At 39.0% G+C, this 20433-nt stretch overlaps 1 protein-coding gene across 1 annotated transcript in view; it reads left to right on the forward strand.

Moving 5' to 3' along the window:
* The window catches only part of DLGAP2 (DLG associated protein 2), a 478821-nt gene that overhangs the window by 432426 nt on the left and 25962 nt on the right, over positions 1-20433 (forward strand). Inside the window, 3 exon segments of the mRNA XM_075498032.1 lie at positions 15769-16118; positions 18242-18245; positions 20258-20272. Of these exon segments, the coding sequence (XP_075354147.1) occupies positions 15769-16118; positions 18242-18245; positions 20258-20272 (369 nt within the window).

Consider the following 20433-nt stretch of genomic DNA (forward strand, 5'->3'; position numbering starts at 1 on the left):
ACAGTCCTGTTGGGAAAGGAGGCTCTAGCCTCGGAGCAGTGCCGCAGTGCCGCGTTATCCCACCTGCAATACCCGGGCTGCCTTACTGAAAAATAATTCAAAGACCCTGGTACAACACCGGATTGTACTATGAAAACATAACCAACCAGGAGGTCTGGAAGGCGTTAACCGGTCTCCAGTTGTTTCCCATTTGCCTGAGAAGGTCAACTTATTTTTGTTACACGTCCTGTTTGCGGAGAGAGTCCTGTATATGACTTACTCCATATGTTATAGAATATTTCAGGATGTTTCCTCATCATTTTTCCTGCTGATGTTGTCTGATGTTACTGTGAAGGCAGAAATACTTACCGAGTTGCAGTGATACTGGAGGTAGCAGTTAGGATGGGCTGTTGTGAAGCAGAAGAACATGTTAAAATCCCTCCTCTGAGATGGAGAGTGATTTGGTATTTGCACCTTTGGCCATGCAGGATATCCTGAACACCAGGTTATCATGTGTTCAGATGTGGGGGGCACACTCAGTCTCTCCTGATGGCATTATTATACGTTGTATAAAACACTTTCACCTTTATTGAGAGAGACACTGCCGCTCTAGCCTGCTGCTCAGGACACTCACCCATCAGGTGGGATATCTGCTCGGTGAATATTGCTTTTATATGCAAATTGAAACAGCTAAAGCAGAAAAAACTAAATATCCTATAAGGAGGAGCTGAAGCACTCCAGTCAGAGGTATGAAATCCTTCTCCAGCAACAAGCACTGACTGAGTGGCCTCAGTTAAGTTCTTCAGCTTTTAGGCTGATGAATAAAAGGGAGCATCATCTTCAGTTTCTTAAAACTACTTCATGATTTCTTTTAATCCAAGTTATTTGGCTATAACTGTATTTTTTGATGAATGGATTAATGATAAAAAAATACACCTAGCTATGGACTTCAGCACAATGGGGACTGGGTCACGGTACATAAAGGCATCCTGGCTTTCTGTCCTATGTTAAGTGTCAGTCCAAGATCACTTCTCCCGCTTCAGGGATTTCCAGCTGATCTTGAGAGAAACTCAACATGAAGCACTGCTGATTTCAAGGGATATAGTTACTAGCCTTAAGGGGCCAGTACACTGCATTACAACTACTTAACTTCTCTAGAAAACGTAGCATAATGCAAACCTGTCAGATCAGTTCTATATGCACCTTCTTTTATCTAATTCACAGTAGGTAGCTCTACTAAATTCGTGCTTACTAAAGAGTCCACTGAAAAAGATGAGAGGTAGGAACTGTCTTTTGCCCATTTTACTTTTCTAAGCCAGTAGGACTCTGCTTGGCAATGAGTAAACTTCAGAGAATTCCACATTTACTGAACTATTGAGCACTAATTCCAAAACCAATTAATTCAAACAAGGTCACATTGCATGAGGGAGTTTTCAATTACAGCCCATACGATTACTCAGAATGCCTGAAGAATTGCAGGTTTCCTTTCTGCTGGCTTAAAGCTATTTTCAGCTTTCCATCTTTGAAATAAGGGGCTACATAGGGTGAATTTTTAGAGCGCATTTGATATTCAGCCACAAAACTCTCATTGCCAGTAAATAGATTGCATGGTCATGTACCTACAAACATAAAGGCATGAGAATATGACATTTCATCAAGAAGTTGTGCTGTTCCATAGCAAAGCTACCCCTGCAGAGCCCAAAAGGACTGATTCTCTGGTTGCTATCTGGACACTAATGACAGCAGTTATTCTTTGGGATTTTTGTTTGGTTTTTTTGCCAAAGATATGAAGATACCAAGGGCAGGCAAAAGTTTAAGTCATGGTGCCACTGCATATGGAGCTAGTGGAGTTCAGTGAAGGGTCACTAAGAAGACAAAGGGTCTCGAGCATCTCTCCCATGAGGAAAGGATAAGAGAGCTGAGACTGTGCAGCCTGGAGAAGAGAAGGCTCAGAGGGGATTTCATAAATGTATATAAATATAAAAAATGGAAAACCACGCTCCTCAGTTCCTAAAAGAAAAATGTTTTATGATCAATAAATGTGTGATTTTCTTTTATTCTCTCAAGAGTGTGATACTTCATCCAGGTGGCTGCTTGGATCTTATTAATCCAATGCACTATGGCTAGGAAAACCCAACCAAATGGGGGAAAACATATGCATGAAGTAACATCTCCATAATTTCTGTTCCCTCTATAGAAATAAATGCTGAATCTTAGAGGTTTTTACTGGTATCCATTGCTAAGTAATAGCTAGCAGTGGTATCCACAACAGGTATGTTTAAAACCACAAAACCTTAAGTCCAAATAAGATATAGAAGGCTGCTTTCTCAATTATAATTTGCCTATTGACTTTGTTTAATTACTGTTGGGGCTCCATGGAATTATCTGGCACTCTAATTCTCTGCAGGAAACATACCATATATCTGTGGGAGCACTTGGGGATCCTGAGTTAATACTTTGATACCATGCCAACTTGTGTGCCTATACTGTGACAATAAATCTTATACTAACAAACGATGAGCCCAGTTCTACACTTGGATACGCACACATCATTTTCGTTGCTCTAGGTATATCTGGGGGGAATAGTTAGTCTTTAATTCTCTTATATATATTGAAGTTCTGCTGCTATGCTGACACTGCTGTTTAATAGCAGCTCTATGTGGTGGAAGTGGCCCAGGGAATCACTGGAATGAAGGTGACACAAGCCCTTTGGTTCGAGGAGTTCAACAGAGGATGGCCAAGGGGCCACTGCAACTGTTCATAAGTCTGGGATTCTCTGAGACGGAGTAAGGCTGTGGTAAATGAGGCTGCCTGGCTGCCTGGCCTCTTCAGGCTGATGAGGCATGAAAACTGTTGGAGCAGTAGCCAGGAGCTTTTCATAATTCTCACTCTCCTTGGTACAGATTATCATCTGCAGAGGCAAAGATAAAAAATGAAGTCGCTGCCTGCTATCTATGGTTAGTTTAAAAAACGTGTAATGAGTGTTTCTCCCTTGCTCCTGATGTTTTGTGCTTGACATAATTCCTCCGTAACCTATTAGATTTGCCAGACAGCTGGTTCTTTTTTTATTAAAAAGGACACCCATGCTTCCTTCCCTGGCAGAATTTGGCTTCAAAGCTGTTCTGCGGGATCAGTTTTCACAGAGTTTTCTCAGCTTCATTTTCTGTATCATATTATGAGGAAGAAAAAGTAAAAAAAAAAAAAAAATAATGTATAAGAAAGAAAAAAAAATTATGCAAGGAAGGTGATTGACTGCTCAGGTGTTTGAAACCTTCCTGACATGATAGAAGCTAACAGTTGCAGAGGTAAATCTCAGCCCAGCTATTTAGCTTGAGGTTGCCCGAGAGTTTTGTTCTCAGGTGGGTCTGTGCAGCTATGGGAAGCTTGCAGGGCAGGTGAGCCTGGAAGCACCAGTTCATAGTGCTTCCTTGTACTTGTAGCGAAAAAGAAGCCAGGACCCCTCTCCTGCCTGTGCTTCTCCTTCTGTGTTCCTCAGTGAATGGAAAAAAAACCTCTAAGGAGTCTTCTCAAAAGCTCTGCATATATTCAGTCCCGGTTTTTGTTGAAGGCATGTATGTCAGGAGCCATAATGATGTGTGCACTGGAACTGCAACGCTTGCTGTTCTGGGTATAGAGACATCATTTTGATTGTATTCTGACACTAATTTTTACTAGCTCACATGTAATATTTCATCCATCAGGGCCTCAGCCCATCAGCTAATGTACCTAAGCGTAACTCCCTTGAAGCTGACCCAGTTTTGCCTGCTGACAAACTGACCCTTAGCTTTGTTACGCTTTCAGTACAACAAGGGTGCGAGCCATGTTCCGCTCTAGCTCTTTACAATAAAAAAATTCTTCCAAAAAACTGTGTGCGCAGCCACAGGGGAATTCCTCTCCTAGCAAAGGCACAGGGGCCGATAGAGGATATGTCTGAAGAAAGAGAGCTGCACTTCAACATAACAATAAACTCCTTTACGGCAGGTCAGGTCTCACTTCCATAGGGACCCTTCCACTCCTAGAATGTACATTGGATAGTAAAGCTCTTTCAAAAAATGTATTATCAGGCATTTAGTGAGGCAAGTTCAGGTGCTCTTGCTCCTGTTCTGCCTTATGGCAAGGACATTTTGATTAATGCTTGCCTCTTACAAATGTATTTCTCCTAAGGGACATTATTTTTAACTTGCAAAGTTGCCTTTTCCAGGAGTACAGAATGCTAGTGGGCAGCTGCCACCCAAATTCTTCCTAATAACAGAGGCATCTGAAGGTAGAGGCACAGCAAGTTCTTCATTATTTAAATAAAGTTGTATCTATATGAGTGGAGAGGTGCAGAAGTAAGAGAAAACCTTTAATAGTTACCTTTAGTTTTACTCCCAGCAAATTCTCTGTTTTGTTAATATAAAAAACCTCTTGGGATGCTTGCACATCTCTGCCATACTCCCAGCAACTCCCATCCTCTATTTTCACCTCCCTGAAATGGAGTTTCATCAAGATAAGCTTGTACTTAAGTCTCCATTTCTGTCAGGAATTTTATTCAGACTCAGATCTACTTTAGAAGGGCAATTGGTAAACCTGATATTTAAAACATTACTTGAAAGACTTTTTCCAGAGGATCAGAGAAAATAAAAATACTAAAATTGGTGACATTCCTAGGGCATAACCAGACAGAATTAGATTTTGGCCAGACAGGTTAGTTGAATGGTGTGGGATTTGCCTCCAGATCAAGTAATCTAAAAATAGATGCTTTCATGCAAACTAGTTGTCTAAGTTCCCATGACAATAAATTCAAATTCAGTTCAAAGATAATTGGCTGGTACCATCTGAGACTCCACATGGGACCTACAAGAGAATTGCATCCTCCTGGACAAGCAGCTTTAGGCTACGCAGAAGGGCCTAGGACCTCTAAAAAGGTATTAGATGATACCTATGTCTAGGTGAGTTCGACTCAGACTGGATACAGTGTATGGATCCTATTGTGCACCAACAGAGAGTCCCTATCTACACTGACGTGTCTCACGCTCACCTAATAGCACCCTGATACTTACCAACAAACTGTACTCACCATAAGGCCAAGGTTTAGTCTCAGTATATAGTCCATTAAAATATACACACTGGAAACCACAAATATCAGAGCAATCCAAGCAGCTCATTACTACTCCTCAAGGGCAACTAGAGGACGTCCAAACAGGTTTAAGGAAGATGCTGAGTTTGAAGTGAGTAACCTATCACTTCGCTTTCTGAGACTGAGAACAGAATATCAAGGATAAATCAATGAGTCATGATTTTTATATGCATATCTTTTTTGTTGTATTAAACACAAATGAACCTTTTGGGATAGTTCTGTGTCCAGAAAAATACATATATTTCCACTCTTTGTCTTCTTCCCCCAACTGAAAAAAACATAAAATTTCAGTCATAAAAATTCATCTCACCTAATAAGTATATCTAAAATGTAGCTGTCAAAGGCAGTCACATTAATGTCCTATTATAGTCAATGAAATGTGATTTATCTCCTTTAGGATTGGTATCTGTTATGAAAGAAGTTGTCCTCTGGACGTCCCTATTTCTCTCTGTTGTCTATAAAAGTAGTCTACAATGTTGGCATAATATAGCTAGCTAACTTTCGTAAATCTGAGGTAAAAGTTGAGCCTATTCAAATTGCATTATAGGATGAAACTAAAGATTAAATCCTGGTCCCACTGAAAACAAGGATAACTCTGGGAGAGCCATGCTCTGATTTACAGGTTTTAGAGCTCAAACCCACCAGCATCATTTGCCACACCAAAATACCGGGCTGGCAGCCTGCAAGTAGCTTTCTGAGCACTGGTTTTGACAGGTTTTGACACTATTACTGATTCCACCTGCATCTTGGATAAAATGACTTCTTGATTTGACTATTGCCTGTATTGTTACCAGTCTCAAAAGTGCACTCTGAAATTGTGTCCAGACTTATAGCTCTCTGTGGATTAAAAAAATGATTCAAAGGTATCAAATTATCTTTAATTAAAATACTTGGCAATCATTTAAATTATTTAATGTAGGACCTTTATCATAATACACTGTTAAAATTATTCCATTGTGCAACACTTCCTTAAGATTAATTGAGCAAACTGTTTTTCTCATCCTATTTAGTCTGGAATTTCTTACCGTAAGTTAAAGAAAATCACAAGCTGTACATAGTTACTGTAAGAACAAGAATAGAAAATATACAAACAAAACCAATGATAAGCCTACATAATATGTCTGTGAGTGGGTTTAGGAGGCTGATGGAAGTTATTTGACTTGAGCGATAAGGGTATGTGGGAGGTCAAGGAGAGATGTTTTTTTTTAAGTACCAAATTACAGCAATATTGGTTTGATTCTACTGAAAAACGTTTTCAAATTTTCTATTTTATTTCAATGTGAAAAGAGTAGCCCAGTAAGAGTGACTCTTAGCTTTTGGAGCTCTTTTTTCTCTTTGTCTCCTACTGGTTTGATGATGTGACAAATGCAATCTGCATTCCTGAAAAGCTGCACGTACATTCTATAAATGAAATAGATTATAGTTAAAAGTACATTTTTCCTTCCTGCAACCAAAAAACTGAGATGGTGTTTTTTAATGCAACTTCAGTATTTTAGAGGCACATAGGAACTGTTTAGAAGAGCAAAACAGCTGTCAGCACTTTGCCTTGCCATCTACAGGATGCTGGTTAGGCTATAATTTCTCGCTAATTAACTGATCTAAAATAGAACCCTTTGTAACTAGTCCATCAGCAATCCATGAGGTTTGTGTTGCCCACATCTCTTTTAACTTTGGCAAAGGCTTACAGTTTCTGATCTTGATGTCTTGTTTGATTTGCATTTCTGTTTTGAGACTAACATTAATTACACTGTCAAAACAGATTTTATCGTTTACGTAACATGGGCTGCCTACAGACCTACGTTTCCTCAATATGGAGGTAACAACTTATGCACTGAATGACTTGATTACAGTAATTCCTTTTATACTGTTCTCCTCCTGGGAGACTGTAGTGTGTACTTAGACTCCAGCTTTTTCCAAATTTAGTGGTCACATTTCCACTTAATTGTTAGTTTCCTGTACAAAATCAGATAGATGTACAGAACTTAAGCCTAAAAGGATCTGCTCTGAAAATTGAGTCTAACCTGATGCACACAGATATAAAAAAAAACCAAAAAAATCCCCAAAAAAAACAAAAACCAACTCATCCAGTAATTTCGCCTTACCCCAGTAAATTCTGATTAAGGTTATGTGTCATGCTAAAGATTTCAGTCTTTTTTCACAAGTGCTATATAGATTCTGTTTAGCAGAGAGATGTCAAAAACAGATATTGCTTAAAAAAATAGGATTTTATATGGGATTCATATGACAGCAGTGTCTCAGTGACATTTTGAAAAACTCTTTAAAAAAGTCATATATAAGGAGTACAAATCTTGCCTATGTCAATAATATGTTATGATAATGGTCCAGATCCTGAGTTTGTGTTAATTGATTGTTAATTGATTGTTAATTGATTGTTAATTGTCAGTGATTCCACTGACTTCAATATCAACAGCTTCAGTGGGATTGACAGCATGGTCTAGTCCAGCACCTAAAACTGTGCAATCAGTTTTAAAACTGCAGAAATACAGAGGGTTTGCTTTTCATACCTCTGTGGAGCTACAAAGGGACCTTGGGCCAAGCTATTACTAGCTGCTATGAAGTAGCTCCAGCAGAAGGGATCAAGGAGCAGGAAATTAGGATTCAGTCATTAATGCAGGCAAATTCCACGCAGGCTTGCTTTAACAGCCAGCTCACAGGGGGTGTGGAGCAGAGGAGATGAAGCTCCCACCTTTCCAATGAACACAGGTAACAGAAGACAGGAGAGGTTAGGTCCCAGTGTATACCAGAGTCACAGGGACAGAGCTTTTGGCTTGAGTTTCTCTCCTCCCTTTAGGCATTTCAGAATTACATGTCCTGATCTGAGCTGGTTATCCTTGATTCTCTTTACGGTTGACGGAGAAAAGTAGGCATCTGCATAGGATGATTCATTTCCTGGTGAAATAAGCATCTAAGATGGGTGAGAATTGCCCCCAGAACTGCTTATTTTTCTCCCAGTAATTCTAAAAGAGATCAGACAACTAACTTAGACTTGGATGACTGTTTTTTAAGTGACTAATGTGAGGTGAGATAGATTCCCACGTATAGTTCTCAAATGCTGTCTTGAAGGTGTGATATAATTCATTGTTACTAAAAAACCCTACTTAAAAAACTTGCACAGGATAAATGCAGCATTTTGCCCCCATGGACTATGGCAACATGAGACCATCAATTAACATCTGACTTTAGGGTGTAACAAATATCCAGGTTTACCTAAACATAATACATGTAAAATGGCCCATCAGGAAAAAAGGTTAGGAAGTTATAGATACCTACCACCCAGACAATGCTTTGGGTTATACAGTTTAAATAAAACGCAGCCCATCATATAAACTGTGCCGATAAAACTCATCTGGCTGTAAGCAGTCTTTCCAAGAAAATATCTCACAAAAATACCACTGTGAATATATCACTGTTTCTTACTGCTTAATCTGGAAAGCAAGAAACAGGGTTCTTTTCACAGATATCCAAGCTCAAAAAGACTCTCTACTGAGAAACTACCTGGTCCCTTTACTGGCTAGGATTCATTGTGGAGGGCTGAATAAGAAACGGCAAGAAGCAGGAAGATAGGTTAATAACTAAAGTATCTCTCTGATTATGTTTGAGGGAGATCTGTCCAAGATTCCACTAGAAGAATTAACTTAATTTAAAACAAAATTCTCTCTTGAATTTCAAGCACAGTATGACATTGGTACATTTTAATGACTATTTTTGCAGGGTTTGAATATCCTTACAGTTCAAAAAACGGCTGTCATTACTTTACAAATGGAGAAACTCTTGAACATGGAAAGCCCTCAGAAACGACAGGATCTTTCACTAGCAGAGCAGCAAGCAAAGCTGTGGACCTATCCAGGGAGCATCAAAGAAAAGGGCTGGAGGAGCCTGGACTGTATGAGAATGTGACGTGTTTTCCTCACCTGCCCCACACTCACATATAGCCAACGTTTCAGTTTAAGAAGTACTTTGAAGGACTTGCATTTACATTCAGTTAGCTCTGCTTAGGGTCAGGTAATGGAGCAAAAACATTTTTTTCTGTGCAGAGCCTGAGCACATACTGCTCCAGCATCGAAAAGAGAAATTAGACCCCAAATCACAGGTGTAGGTCTTTGAGATGGCCACTGATGGCACACATCGAAAACGGCAGACTTGGATCCAAACAGACTACCTTAACCTTTTCCCCTCATTCTAGCTGATCACTTTTTCTTAATTAAGCAGCCAGAGGCTACACATGTCAAAACTAAGCATTTCTAAATCATCTTGTTATGACTGAACTTTAAAGGTATTACTGATCCAAGAAGGAAACCCCTCTCTAACATTTCCGAATTTGACTTTAGGAAAAGCCAGATTTGCTTCGTAAAAATTAAACTGGCCTGTTTGACACTAGAGTCTCCTTTTAATTATGTTTGGCAGTGGAGACCCATGTATAATGGAAGTTGACAAGAGGCATATATAAAAAGGTATGTCCCAACATCCTCTGTCTTAAATAGGGACTTGTATTCTTATTTTTGACATCCATGGCTTGGTAGAAAAATCAGCAAAGAGTTCATTGTTTTTGTGGAAAATAAACTCTTTTAGTGGCTGAGTTTTTTCTCAAAAGTCCTCTTTGTTTTCTTAATGGTCTTTTTATGTTCATCATTCTTTGTTTTGAGAAGTAACTGTTATGCATCCATACATACATTTTTATTTTAAGAGTAGCTCAGAGGTCCTGATGACCATGATGGAGCACAGTGAAGAGAGTTCAGGGCATTTCAAGGACAGCCATGTTAGCAGGGACTGTAAAAACCTTTGGCTAGAACAGTATTCATGATGGTCAAAAGACTATACCAATAACTGAGTACTCTTTTCATACAGGAGTAGATTTAATTGCGGCCTTTCGTTATGAGAAGGTCTCTTTTTCCTCTTCTGAGGAAAGGGTTTCAGGGCTAGCATTCACCTTCCCTGTGCAAAGCAGAAGATCTAGTGTCAGCCTGGGAGTCTGCACTGCGTTTCTCTCCGTGCTGTGGTTCCTCCTGCAGCAACGTGCCCCTGGGAGCTCTGCCTCCAGGGCAGCTCCACGCTCCCTGCAGAGTAATTATCCTCCTTCTGAATAAACCTCCTTACAAAACAGAAAATCCAGTTTACTCCTGCCATGTGTCATAAGGGACAACCGCTTCCTTTAATTGATGGTGCTTTCATGTAAATTCATCATCCAGTTAACTTTGTGATCTCAGCCTAAATAATGTTATTTTGACTAAGTGCTTGGTGGTTATATTGATTTGTGAAAACCCCTCAGGTGACTCTATCTTGCAAATGGACCAACAGCAGTGATTTATTAAAAGGCTGCCTTTTGAAAGGTGTTCTGAATGTCACCTACGGCCACTGATATTTCATCAAATATATCACGTCTCTCCTTCTGCTTTTTGTCTGTGAATCTCTATGGATAACCCGAAGTTATATCTAAATTGAATTATTTTAGTCATTTTATTTCTAGTACGAACTGTCCTGGCACTGAAATATGGGCAGAGTAACTGACTTATTTCTATGGCTGTAGCAACAGTAACCTTAAGCAAGTTTAGTCAAATGCAGTGTAGATTAAGAGGGATATTCTGCTTCCAGGTATCTCAATTAAATTTAAAAAATCCTGTTACTTATGAATTATCAGGAAACTTTCCTTGGATTTCTATTGTATGTGTCCAAACCGTCAAATTGCCAGTTCTCCAGTGCTGGGATTGTCATCTTGGTTACTCTGCAGTATTGCCATAATGCCTGATACTCTGGTTCTGACTGTTGCTTCCCAGCTGGGATCACAAAGCACATGAGAGAAATTAATGTGGTTTACAGGACAGGTCACTTGTAGCCATCTCTGTGCCAAATTCAGCACTGATAGGCAATCTTGTATATGTGAGGGTCATCTGGCAGCTAAGGTACCGAATGTAAGTCTTGTGCCAGGAGAAGATAAGTGGAGCTGGCATGAATGGGCACTGCAGTCTTTACATACAGGCAATGATCCTTACAAAAACAAATGGATGTGTTACACTTTTTCCTGCCTGAGTGACAAATTAATGCATGTTATGCTGCATTGCTACCTGCTCCTTTCTCCTGAGCAATTTATACCTGGCTTTCATCATTGTTTAGTCTAGCCCACTATGAAGCAGCACAGAACCATTTCGTTTTCTCTCCAGTTCTCTAACAATGTCCTTCCTTAAAGGAAAAGCCAGTGGAGCCGATTGCACAAGTTTATGTTGAAGTGGGGCAAGTACCTGAACAGTTAATACTTTGATTCACATGGAAGTCTGAAATACCCATATAGTTTAGAATTAGAACAGGTTTTTTACCATTTTTATAATTTTTGGTTGATGATCATAAGCTAACAGATGGAGATAGACTGTATCTTATGAGCTCCAAAAAAATATTTTTCCCGCTTTATTAAAAAAGGGAAAAAATAACTTCAGCTTTCTATATTAAGACAGCCTTTGAATACAACTGGAAGGAAAATTTTAGTTTCTTTTTCATAATTCCTTCTGTGTTTAGTTTAAACATTAAAAAGATATATTTACCTCTTGTGCCATCTACTTTCTTTTTCTTTGCATTTCAGAGCAGCTATAGATTTTACAAATTGATTAACAGCATAGCAGAAGGCCGTTGCTTTTACTTTGCTTGAGCTTCATTGCTCAGCAGCAGGATTGGTGAGAGAAATATCAGGAATGCCCAGCATAATAACACTAAAACTACCCAGAAAATGAAAGAAATCAGAAATCTTTGGTCATCTTCTGTGAGCCACAGAAACAACAGCAGATTATCCAGGATTGATGCTTTATATGTCAAAACATGAAGCATGTCTCTGCTTCTGCTGAAGTCCACAATTTAAATCAGTCTGAAGTCGTACTGCAACAGCTTTGCCCTCCTGGTGCTCTGCTTTTGCATGCCCCTGTCCTCGTGCTGTGTTTCATCCCCGGCCGCTGCGCTGGCTCTGACACCCAGCTTGTCCTGCTGTGACTGAAGACGAGGACCCTCCATCCCAGTCTTCTTCTTCCCAGTTCAGCACCGGTGCCCTGGCTGGAGTTCCTCGCGCACTGCCCTTGGCCAGCGCGCGGTACCCTGGGGCTGCGGTGCCCGGCACCAGCCCTCCCTGCGGGGCCAGCAAAACCCACCGCAGCTCTGGAGTTTGCGGAATGATGGACCAATATATGGGGAAGACAGGAAACAGCGCTGAGGAGGTTTCATGCGCTTACTTGGAACTAATAACCACTAAGGCCAATAAAATTTGCAAAGTAGCGAATGATGCAAAGCTGACAGGAGCTCCTGTCCATCAGCATAAGAAGGGGATGATAAATGAAAAGGAAGTTCATTTTCTGTTAGGAAAAGGCAATGCTTCTTCCCATATGTAATACGTGGTATGTATGACTGCTAGGGCCAAGAACTGAATATGAGAGAAAAAGACTTTACTGTTGATAACAGGAATATTCACAGACGTAATAATTAATGGCAAAAAATTTTGAAAGCGGCATAAAATTTCACGCTTCAGACCTTAAGCCAATACTTATTTATTAGGGACCTGAGACCAAGCATGAACAGTAAACTGTGGATTACAGGGTTCCTTTTCTCCTTTAACAAGCCCCTAATCTATTATGTAGTCATCTCCTAAATCAGCAACACATACCGAGTTTATCTAAGACAAGTCTTGGTCACATTATTCATCTAAGTTACCCCATTTACTTCACTAGAACTGCTTGAGTGATTAAAGCAAATAAATAGAATTCGGTGGCAAGATTTGCCTCACAAATTCACGCCTCCATCCTCTTACCTGATTTTGTTACAGTCTCCAATTAGTCCCAGATTTCTGTAGCTCTGAAACTGTTGTTCCAGATATGAACTCATTAACTGTGTAGAGATGGATTTTTTTATTCCCTGCTCAATATTTGATCTCTGTGACTGTAGCTTAGAAATTAATCGGATTTCTTCCTGCCATATTTCACTGTACATATGTAGCCAGTTTCTCACAAACTTTCAGTCTTTCTCCTGGTTTCTTCTCCTCGTGGAACATCTGTGGGTTTTTTAATTCCTGTTTCGTGCTCATGATCAAATACTTGCCAGAATACTGCAGTAACTGTAATACTTGGTGGCTTTAAGACATCTCACTCCACCAAAACAATCAGAAATTTCCAGAATAAAATATTCAATCCTAGGGGAAAAAAAGAAAAAAAAAAAAAGCAAGTGACTGTTTTGGTTTTGCCACAAGGAGAATTTTTCTTTTTTAGAAATGTAAAGGAAGATTAAGTTAGCTGTGAAGGTTTGCAACAGCAGTTTAACATTTATATTCATTAGACAGAGAAGTGATGTGCTGCCTGAGTAGTAGGGATATACTTGCTTGCGATGTTTCATTATCACATTTACCATAGGTTTCATTATTCACTGCTATTCTTTTGCATGAAGACAGACAGTAAAAAACAGTAAATTAGTTATAACAGTGATAACCTGTCTTATGTTATAGGTAAAAATAGCTTCCTGTTCTGGATTTCACTCACCCTATTTCACCCCATTGTCTCTATCTCTAATGTTTTCCAGCACTTTGATCACTTGCATCTACGTTTGCAGGGGGAAGGGAGGGGAGCAGTATTATGGCAACTCTCTTAGTGGAAACATTCCTTAGAGCCACTGCTTGAGCTCATGAGACACTGTCTTAATTTCCAAGCTTTACAGCCTCTCCCTTCTTTCGTGAACTTTCTGTATTCCCTAAAGCGTCTGAAAAATACTGGGTTTTTCTTTCTTCTTAACTGCTGGTTACAAAACTGACAGGAGATAAAATTGGTGATAGGACAACAAAACGGCACTTCAAAAAAAGCATACAGTCTGAGAATCTGAAGAGCATGTTTTCATGTGTTTCACTCTGTTAAAGCAATTTAGCTCAGAGCAAGACTCTCTTTAAATCTCTACCAGAGTTGAGCGGCACCAGTAGTAATTCAAAATGTGCTTCAAATGAAGGTTTTCACTTCCTAGCTCTGCCTCGCTCTCTTTTATTTATGATAACCCTTTTATTTATGATTATCAAGAATCAAAATTTAAGAGTAGTCTTCTTGAGGCTCACTTTTTCCATAGACTAGCCTGGCAATACAGGCTCAGCAGTCCCAGGTATCAGCAAATTCCCAAACCGGTCTCTTCTCTCCAGAGAGCTGCTACATAGCCTCATATCAAAAAGCACGACAGGAGAGGCGCTCCTTCTGCCTTCATTGACTCATCAGCCCATATTTGTGTAATGGGAAGAGGAACTCTTCTAGAATCCTTTTTGGACTCAAGTAACCCGAATTCCAAGGATTCCTGAGTCACTGTTGCAATGTCCAATGCATTTAACAACACCAGAAAAAGGCAAACCTTTTCCTGAAGTCATTCATTATCCTGGTCTCTGCATGTATACATTATGCTATTTCAGCATTATTGATACAGGGAAACATAACCATTTTCTTTATCTTCCTGCAATTATACAATAAATTAGTTGGACTTGATTTTCCTGTACAGGAATACAGAAAGCTATATCATGATGCATTTTTTTATCAGTTGATAATTTTATGAATTATGATTATATGTGCTTTGGGGAAAAAACACTTCCATAACAGAAATGCTCTTATTAGTACCAAAAAAGTATAATGGGCTTAGACAATTAGAAAATACAGCTGTGTGATATTAATGACTAACTACCTGTCTCTATGAAATCTCTAAAATTTTGTAAGGAAGCAGTATTGGCACAATTTTGCATCTGTAGAGCTTTCTTGGATGTTTTATTGAGCCAAGACAGAATCTATGTTAAACCAGCCTCAGACCTGCTCTGCTCATCAGACTAAAAGTCTTAGTTCTGCTCATGTATATCCAGTTCTCCCAGTGTTTCAGACCCATTTTTATATCTATATTTCCATATTCTCTGCATTTAAGTATATCCCCCTTCAATGTATGTTCTAAGGGTTTAGGGCTTACTGCAGGATAATAGATAAAAAGTCACTGCTTTCGGTATTATTTTAGTTTTTGCTTGTTGTCCAAGTATCTCGTAACTTTGTAGATGTTGTAACATTTTTTGCATGCCTGGAATTTCCTTTTATTAAGCGCACTGTGGATATTTTTAAAACATATGCTTCTTGTGTAAGTAGCCAACCTTGCCTAATTCCAGCCAGTACACCTGGAAGTATTTTTAAAGGTTAAAGTGTGGCATACTGTAAAGTAGAAGTTTCTGAATAATATTTTGTTCCACTATATTGATGCTACTTTCTTAATACACTGTATCAATACAGAGCCCACAGTTCAGATGATAACAAGAAAAAAAACCTTCCTGTATTTTTCTAATCAGCTTTACTCCACACAGAAACAACCTGAGAAGCCCCAGTGTGTACATACCCAGCACAAGTCTTAACACACACAAATCCTCACGAACTCTGTTTCATCTTCACCATAATCTGGGCCTCCAATTTCCACCCCTTGCTTCCTGGTTGAAATAAAATTTTGCTGTGGATACCCATCTGACTCTGAGGGACAAGTTCAGCTAATGAGGTCCACAGAGTCCTACGTTGTACCGTCTTCATTTTTAAGTAGCTTAATCTTAATGATAAGGTGATTTCTGTTGTGAAGTTTCCATCAGATTAATCTTGATTTCTCTTTTTCTTTTTTTTTTTTTTTTTTAATTCTTTCCATAGCTGTAACTTACACAAGTTACAAAAAAACACCGCCACCGGTACCCCCTCGTACCACTTCCAAGCCACTGATCTCAGTCACGGCACAGAGCAGCACAGAATCCACCCAGGACGCATATCACGACAGCCGGACTCAGAGGATTTCCCCGTGGCCGCAGGACGGGCGAGGGATGTACAACTCCACAGACAGTTTGGACAGTAACAAGGCCATGAATCTCGCCTTGGAAACTGCGGCTGCGCAGCGCCACGCGTCCGAGAGCCAGAGCACCTCGATACGAACCAGTGACAAGGCCATTTTAGTGACAAAAGCAGAGGAGTTTCTTAAGAGTCGACGTTCCTCTATAGGGATCCAGGTAGCCTATCATTAACATCTGTTCTGTGATGAATTGCTTGCCTTCTTTCTGTGAATAGCATAGAATGAGTCATTCAGCTTCACTGGCTCTAATAATCTAACAAACAACCCCTGGCTGCTTGGCACTAATTGTAATTCACATCATGGCAATGTGGCTGTGCAGAAAAGTCTTTGGCTAATATGCTGTACCTGGAAGAAAATGAATGAATAAATCTCTAGGGAGGTTACCTGTCATTAACACTTGATATGAAAATTATACTGCAGAGCTACAGGTGAACAGCATGTTCATCTCCTTCCCTCCATGAATTCACAGTCCTTTTTATAGAATTACACCAGCTTCAAAATGCTTAACTGTATTTTTTCCATTATCTTTCTCTTTTGACCTTGGAAAATGTGTAATGCTGCCGGATCTTCAAGTTATTCTCCCTAAAAAGAGCCCTCCCTGCCCTTACTTTCAGTTGTGCTGGGGAGAAGGTACCAAGGAAGAGAAGGAAATGTGCTGGTGCAGATACAGCATAATTATAGATGGCAAATAATGAAATAACGTTAATGAGCACAGTCTTTGAGCATTCCTCCATTTGTCCACCAAAAATTTGAATATTTATTTCACCTGACAAAATGTCTGTCAGGCTGTGGAAACCTCGGTTATGTTGTGTTGTTTCAGGTGAATGAAATAAGACAATTCCAAATGCAAATTCTGAACGCTATTCCTTCTACTAAATGGAAAGCACTATAGATAGCAATGGTCATTCGTTTAAATCTCTAGAAAATACCAAGTAGTAATAAAAATCAGAAAGTTGAACTTGCAAAGAATGCAAAGTCCTTTGAGACACAGGAATAGAGGAAAATTTAGGCTTCTGTTCTGCTGTTACTTAGACAGATATATAATTTTAAGTATGTGAATATTCCCTTTTACATCACTAGGTTCACTTCTGTGCTTAAAAATCTCTGGGTTTGCCAGATCAGCTATAGAGGAAATGCCAGGTATTTGGCATAGTTACAGGTATCGTGGAGACAGCAATGTAGATCTTGAGAAGGTAACAGTCCATTTAACAAAGCCCAGTGAGTGACTGTTCATCTACTAGGAAGTATATTATTTTCTTTAAAAAGTAGTAATTCCATTTCCATTAATTTCAAAATACAATCAGAGAAAAGTATTTGGGTTAAGCATGTCACAGCTACTGATTGAACTTCACTGTTTAACATCTTAGTGTGCTATAATCTTGCTGTTCCACAACGTATTAGACTGATGGGAAGGCATAGGCTTTGCCAGCGAGTTGCTTGTCCATTTCTCGACATAAAAGTATTTGCTTCTGCTTTTTTAGATGCAGAAGAGTAGAATGCAATTTAACAGCAATGGTAAAATATTCAGATGGCTACTTTTCAAACGTTTTACAAAGTAATTAGCGTATCCTAAGTTGTTCAGAGAAGAGGCTTAGCAGGTAACAGCGAAAAGCTCAAAGGAGCAGCAAGTAATTTTTGGTACCTTTTAGCCCCTAACCTGAAACTTACTCTTCAGAAAGGAATAGTATCTAGTGTTGTTCTTATCTCTTCTTTACAGCAGCTGTGCACAGTGGTATCTAACAAAGTTAAATAGTCTTGCTTCAGCCAGTCCTGGTATTTCAGCAATTAATTCTGAAACTTTGATTACATCACTTGATCCTGTTTCTTACTGCAGGTGATGACCAGTACTTTTCACTGGGCTCTGACCCTTCTTGGTATGTGGTGTGTTTAATAATGTGCGCTTATAACCCACAAAAACATCTCTGCAATGATTTCCATGGAAGCAGTGGATCTTCTGTAGCAACTTATCATCTGATGCTTGGCCCATAATACTGGTCCTCAGGTGCACACACTGAAAAAGGCAAATATTGTTTGCAACAGCAGGTCTTAGAAGGATGAGCTGTTTGTTATCTTTTGAGAAGTACAAACTGCTTGGTTGTACCATTTGGCATTAGATAAGGTTAAAATTGCAAAATTACCCTCAACACAGTATCCGGAGAGCACATTTTAGTTGTTTGGGTTTTTTTCTGCAGTAAGTTTCAAACTTCACATTAGTGTGAAAAATACCTTTCTGCACTACTTCTAAGCAGAAAATGCATTTTGTTGTATTTCTGTTGCCAGGATTGTAAGGAATAAAAACACAGGGTAGAACACTCTTATTGTAAACTACGTAAATAGTAATTTATGCCCCAAAATACAGTTGAAGTATCTAATTTCTTTTAGACTTCTGCATCAAAGCACCTTAGAAAAGGATGTTTTTTATTTGCATATTTCCTTGATTGACTAAATGACTTGTTTTCCCATTAGCATGCCATGCCAGGGTAATGCATTGAATTTGCATTTATTTGCATTAATTAATTTGCTATCAGGATGGTTCATTTGTGCATTTTTTAATGTTTCATTCCTTTAACACATTGGTGTGAGAACGCGTGCCAATGGAGCTTCATAGAGGAGCAGAGAGGCACAAAGATAAAGAATGACCAGCGATGCCTCTGCACGTGGAACTGCTATGGACCCAGCCTAGGGCTCCCACGTCTTCGGTATATATGATTTGTGTAGGGTACATGTAATGAATAGAAGTTCTTTTAAAAAGTTCTGGCATGCCAGGCATGTGCCATAGGATTGGTATTCACGTGCACAGGGAGCCCAAGCTCTTAGGGGAGCATCGGACTGACTGTGATGATCAGTAGAACCCAGTCTGCAAGGACAGAGGAAAACACAGATATGGTAACGCATCTCACAGTATGTTAGCCCTATACCAGATGGGAATTTTGAACAAAAAAAAGCTTCAGAAGCAAAGCTTTACCAGAAAATAGCTGTTGGTTGTTTTTTTTTTTTTCACTGCCATATTTAAATCAAGAGGAATATTGTCAGACATGTCAGGAGGCACTGGAAAAAAATGCTGATTCTTAAATTCAAACGAATTGCAAAATACTGATTCTGGGATTAAAAATTTAGTCAGCATTCTTAAGAATATATATATATATATATATATATAACAAAGAATAAAACTCTAGTAATACTAGTAGCTATAGCTTTCATATCTGTGTTCTATCATGACAGCAGAAGACTAATCAAAGTATTTGAATTAAAATGGAGGGTAGAGATTGTCTGGAGTAAAATAACCACTAAGTCAACAACAAGGTTATTGCTAATATATTTTCAGGGATTTTCCTTGCTCTTTTGCACACCCTTGTATATACGCTAATGATTAACATTCAAAAAGTGTTCTAGTTACAAAGCATTTCATATTCAAAGCATTTGGATTGTAAAATATATGAGAAAACATGTCAAGAAATTACTCCTTATTTATTTCAAGTATTTCAAAACATGTAGTCCTTCGTTTCTTCTCTATTTAAAAGACACCAAGGCTTCTCAAAATGAACAGAAACCCTGGAAGTAGATGAGATGGACACAAATGTTGTAAGTGTGGAAGCTGATTCATGATGATATTTTTGGAGATGAGCAGTAATTGTAGCGTAGAAAATGGACTCTGTCATCTTCATTTATCGTCAGGAGATCACGCTTCAAAATATCTAGGGTCTTTTTTAATCTCCAGAATCTTCATTAAATAAATTGTTCTTATATATCAAAAGCTGTACTCAGGAGGATTAGTGCCTAATTTTTTCTGTCAAAAGGGGATCTTCTGCTTAATATTTCTACATATATTTAATGAAATTATTAACATCGTATGGTAAAAACTTTGTTCAAGAAACTCTGCAGTCTCAAACTGGAATTTCCCTTTAAGGAAAAGCATTTTGTACCCACATGGCATACTTACTTGGATGAGTATCTACATTTTCTTTGTACTGTTTAGGTTATACCATCCTTGTCAGTGCTCTACTTCAGTGTATACATAGTAATCAAAAGAAATATTTGCACTGATTACACTGGTCTTTGGATCATAAATGAGCCAAAGTTTTAGAGGTAAGCATTGTTAATTCTGCTCCTAAAATCACTGTCAGACTGTGCTTTTGTGAGAGAAGTGAAGTCCTCGGCCTGCAGAAGTCACTGAAAGTTTTGATAACACCTCCATGGTACAGAGTCTATAACCTGGCCTTTAGAGTTAACATTGACCTATACACACACACGCACGCATATATATGTAAGTCAGAATTCACAGGCTTAGCCGGTTAGCAGAGTTCCCATCCAGTGGTTGCATTTTGGCCTCCCCGATTGTCAAAAAGCTTAGCAGTTGGAATTGTAGTTAAAACAAAGCTATAGTTATTTTAAAGCCATCTAATTTTTTACTCTTTTCACAAATTACTGTTGCTCATTTTCTTAACTGCCATCTAACATAATGAAACATTCAA

This window comes from Mycteria americana, chromosome 3, assembly GCF_035582795.1.
Source record: "Mycteria americana isolate JAX WOST 10 ecotype Jacksonville Zoo and Gardens chromosome 3, USCA_MyAme_1.0, whole genome shotgun sequence".
Taxonomy (NCBI): domain Eukaryota; kingdom Metazoa; phylum Chordata; class Aves; order Ciconiiformes; family Ciconiidae; genus Mycteria; species Mycteria americana.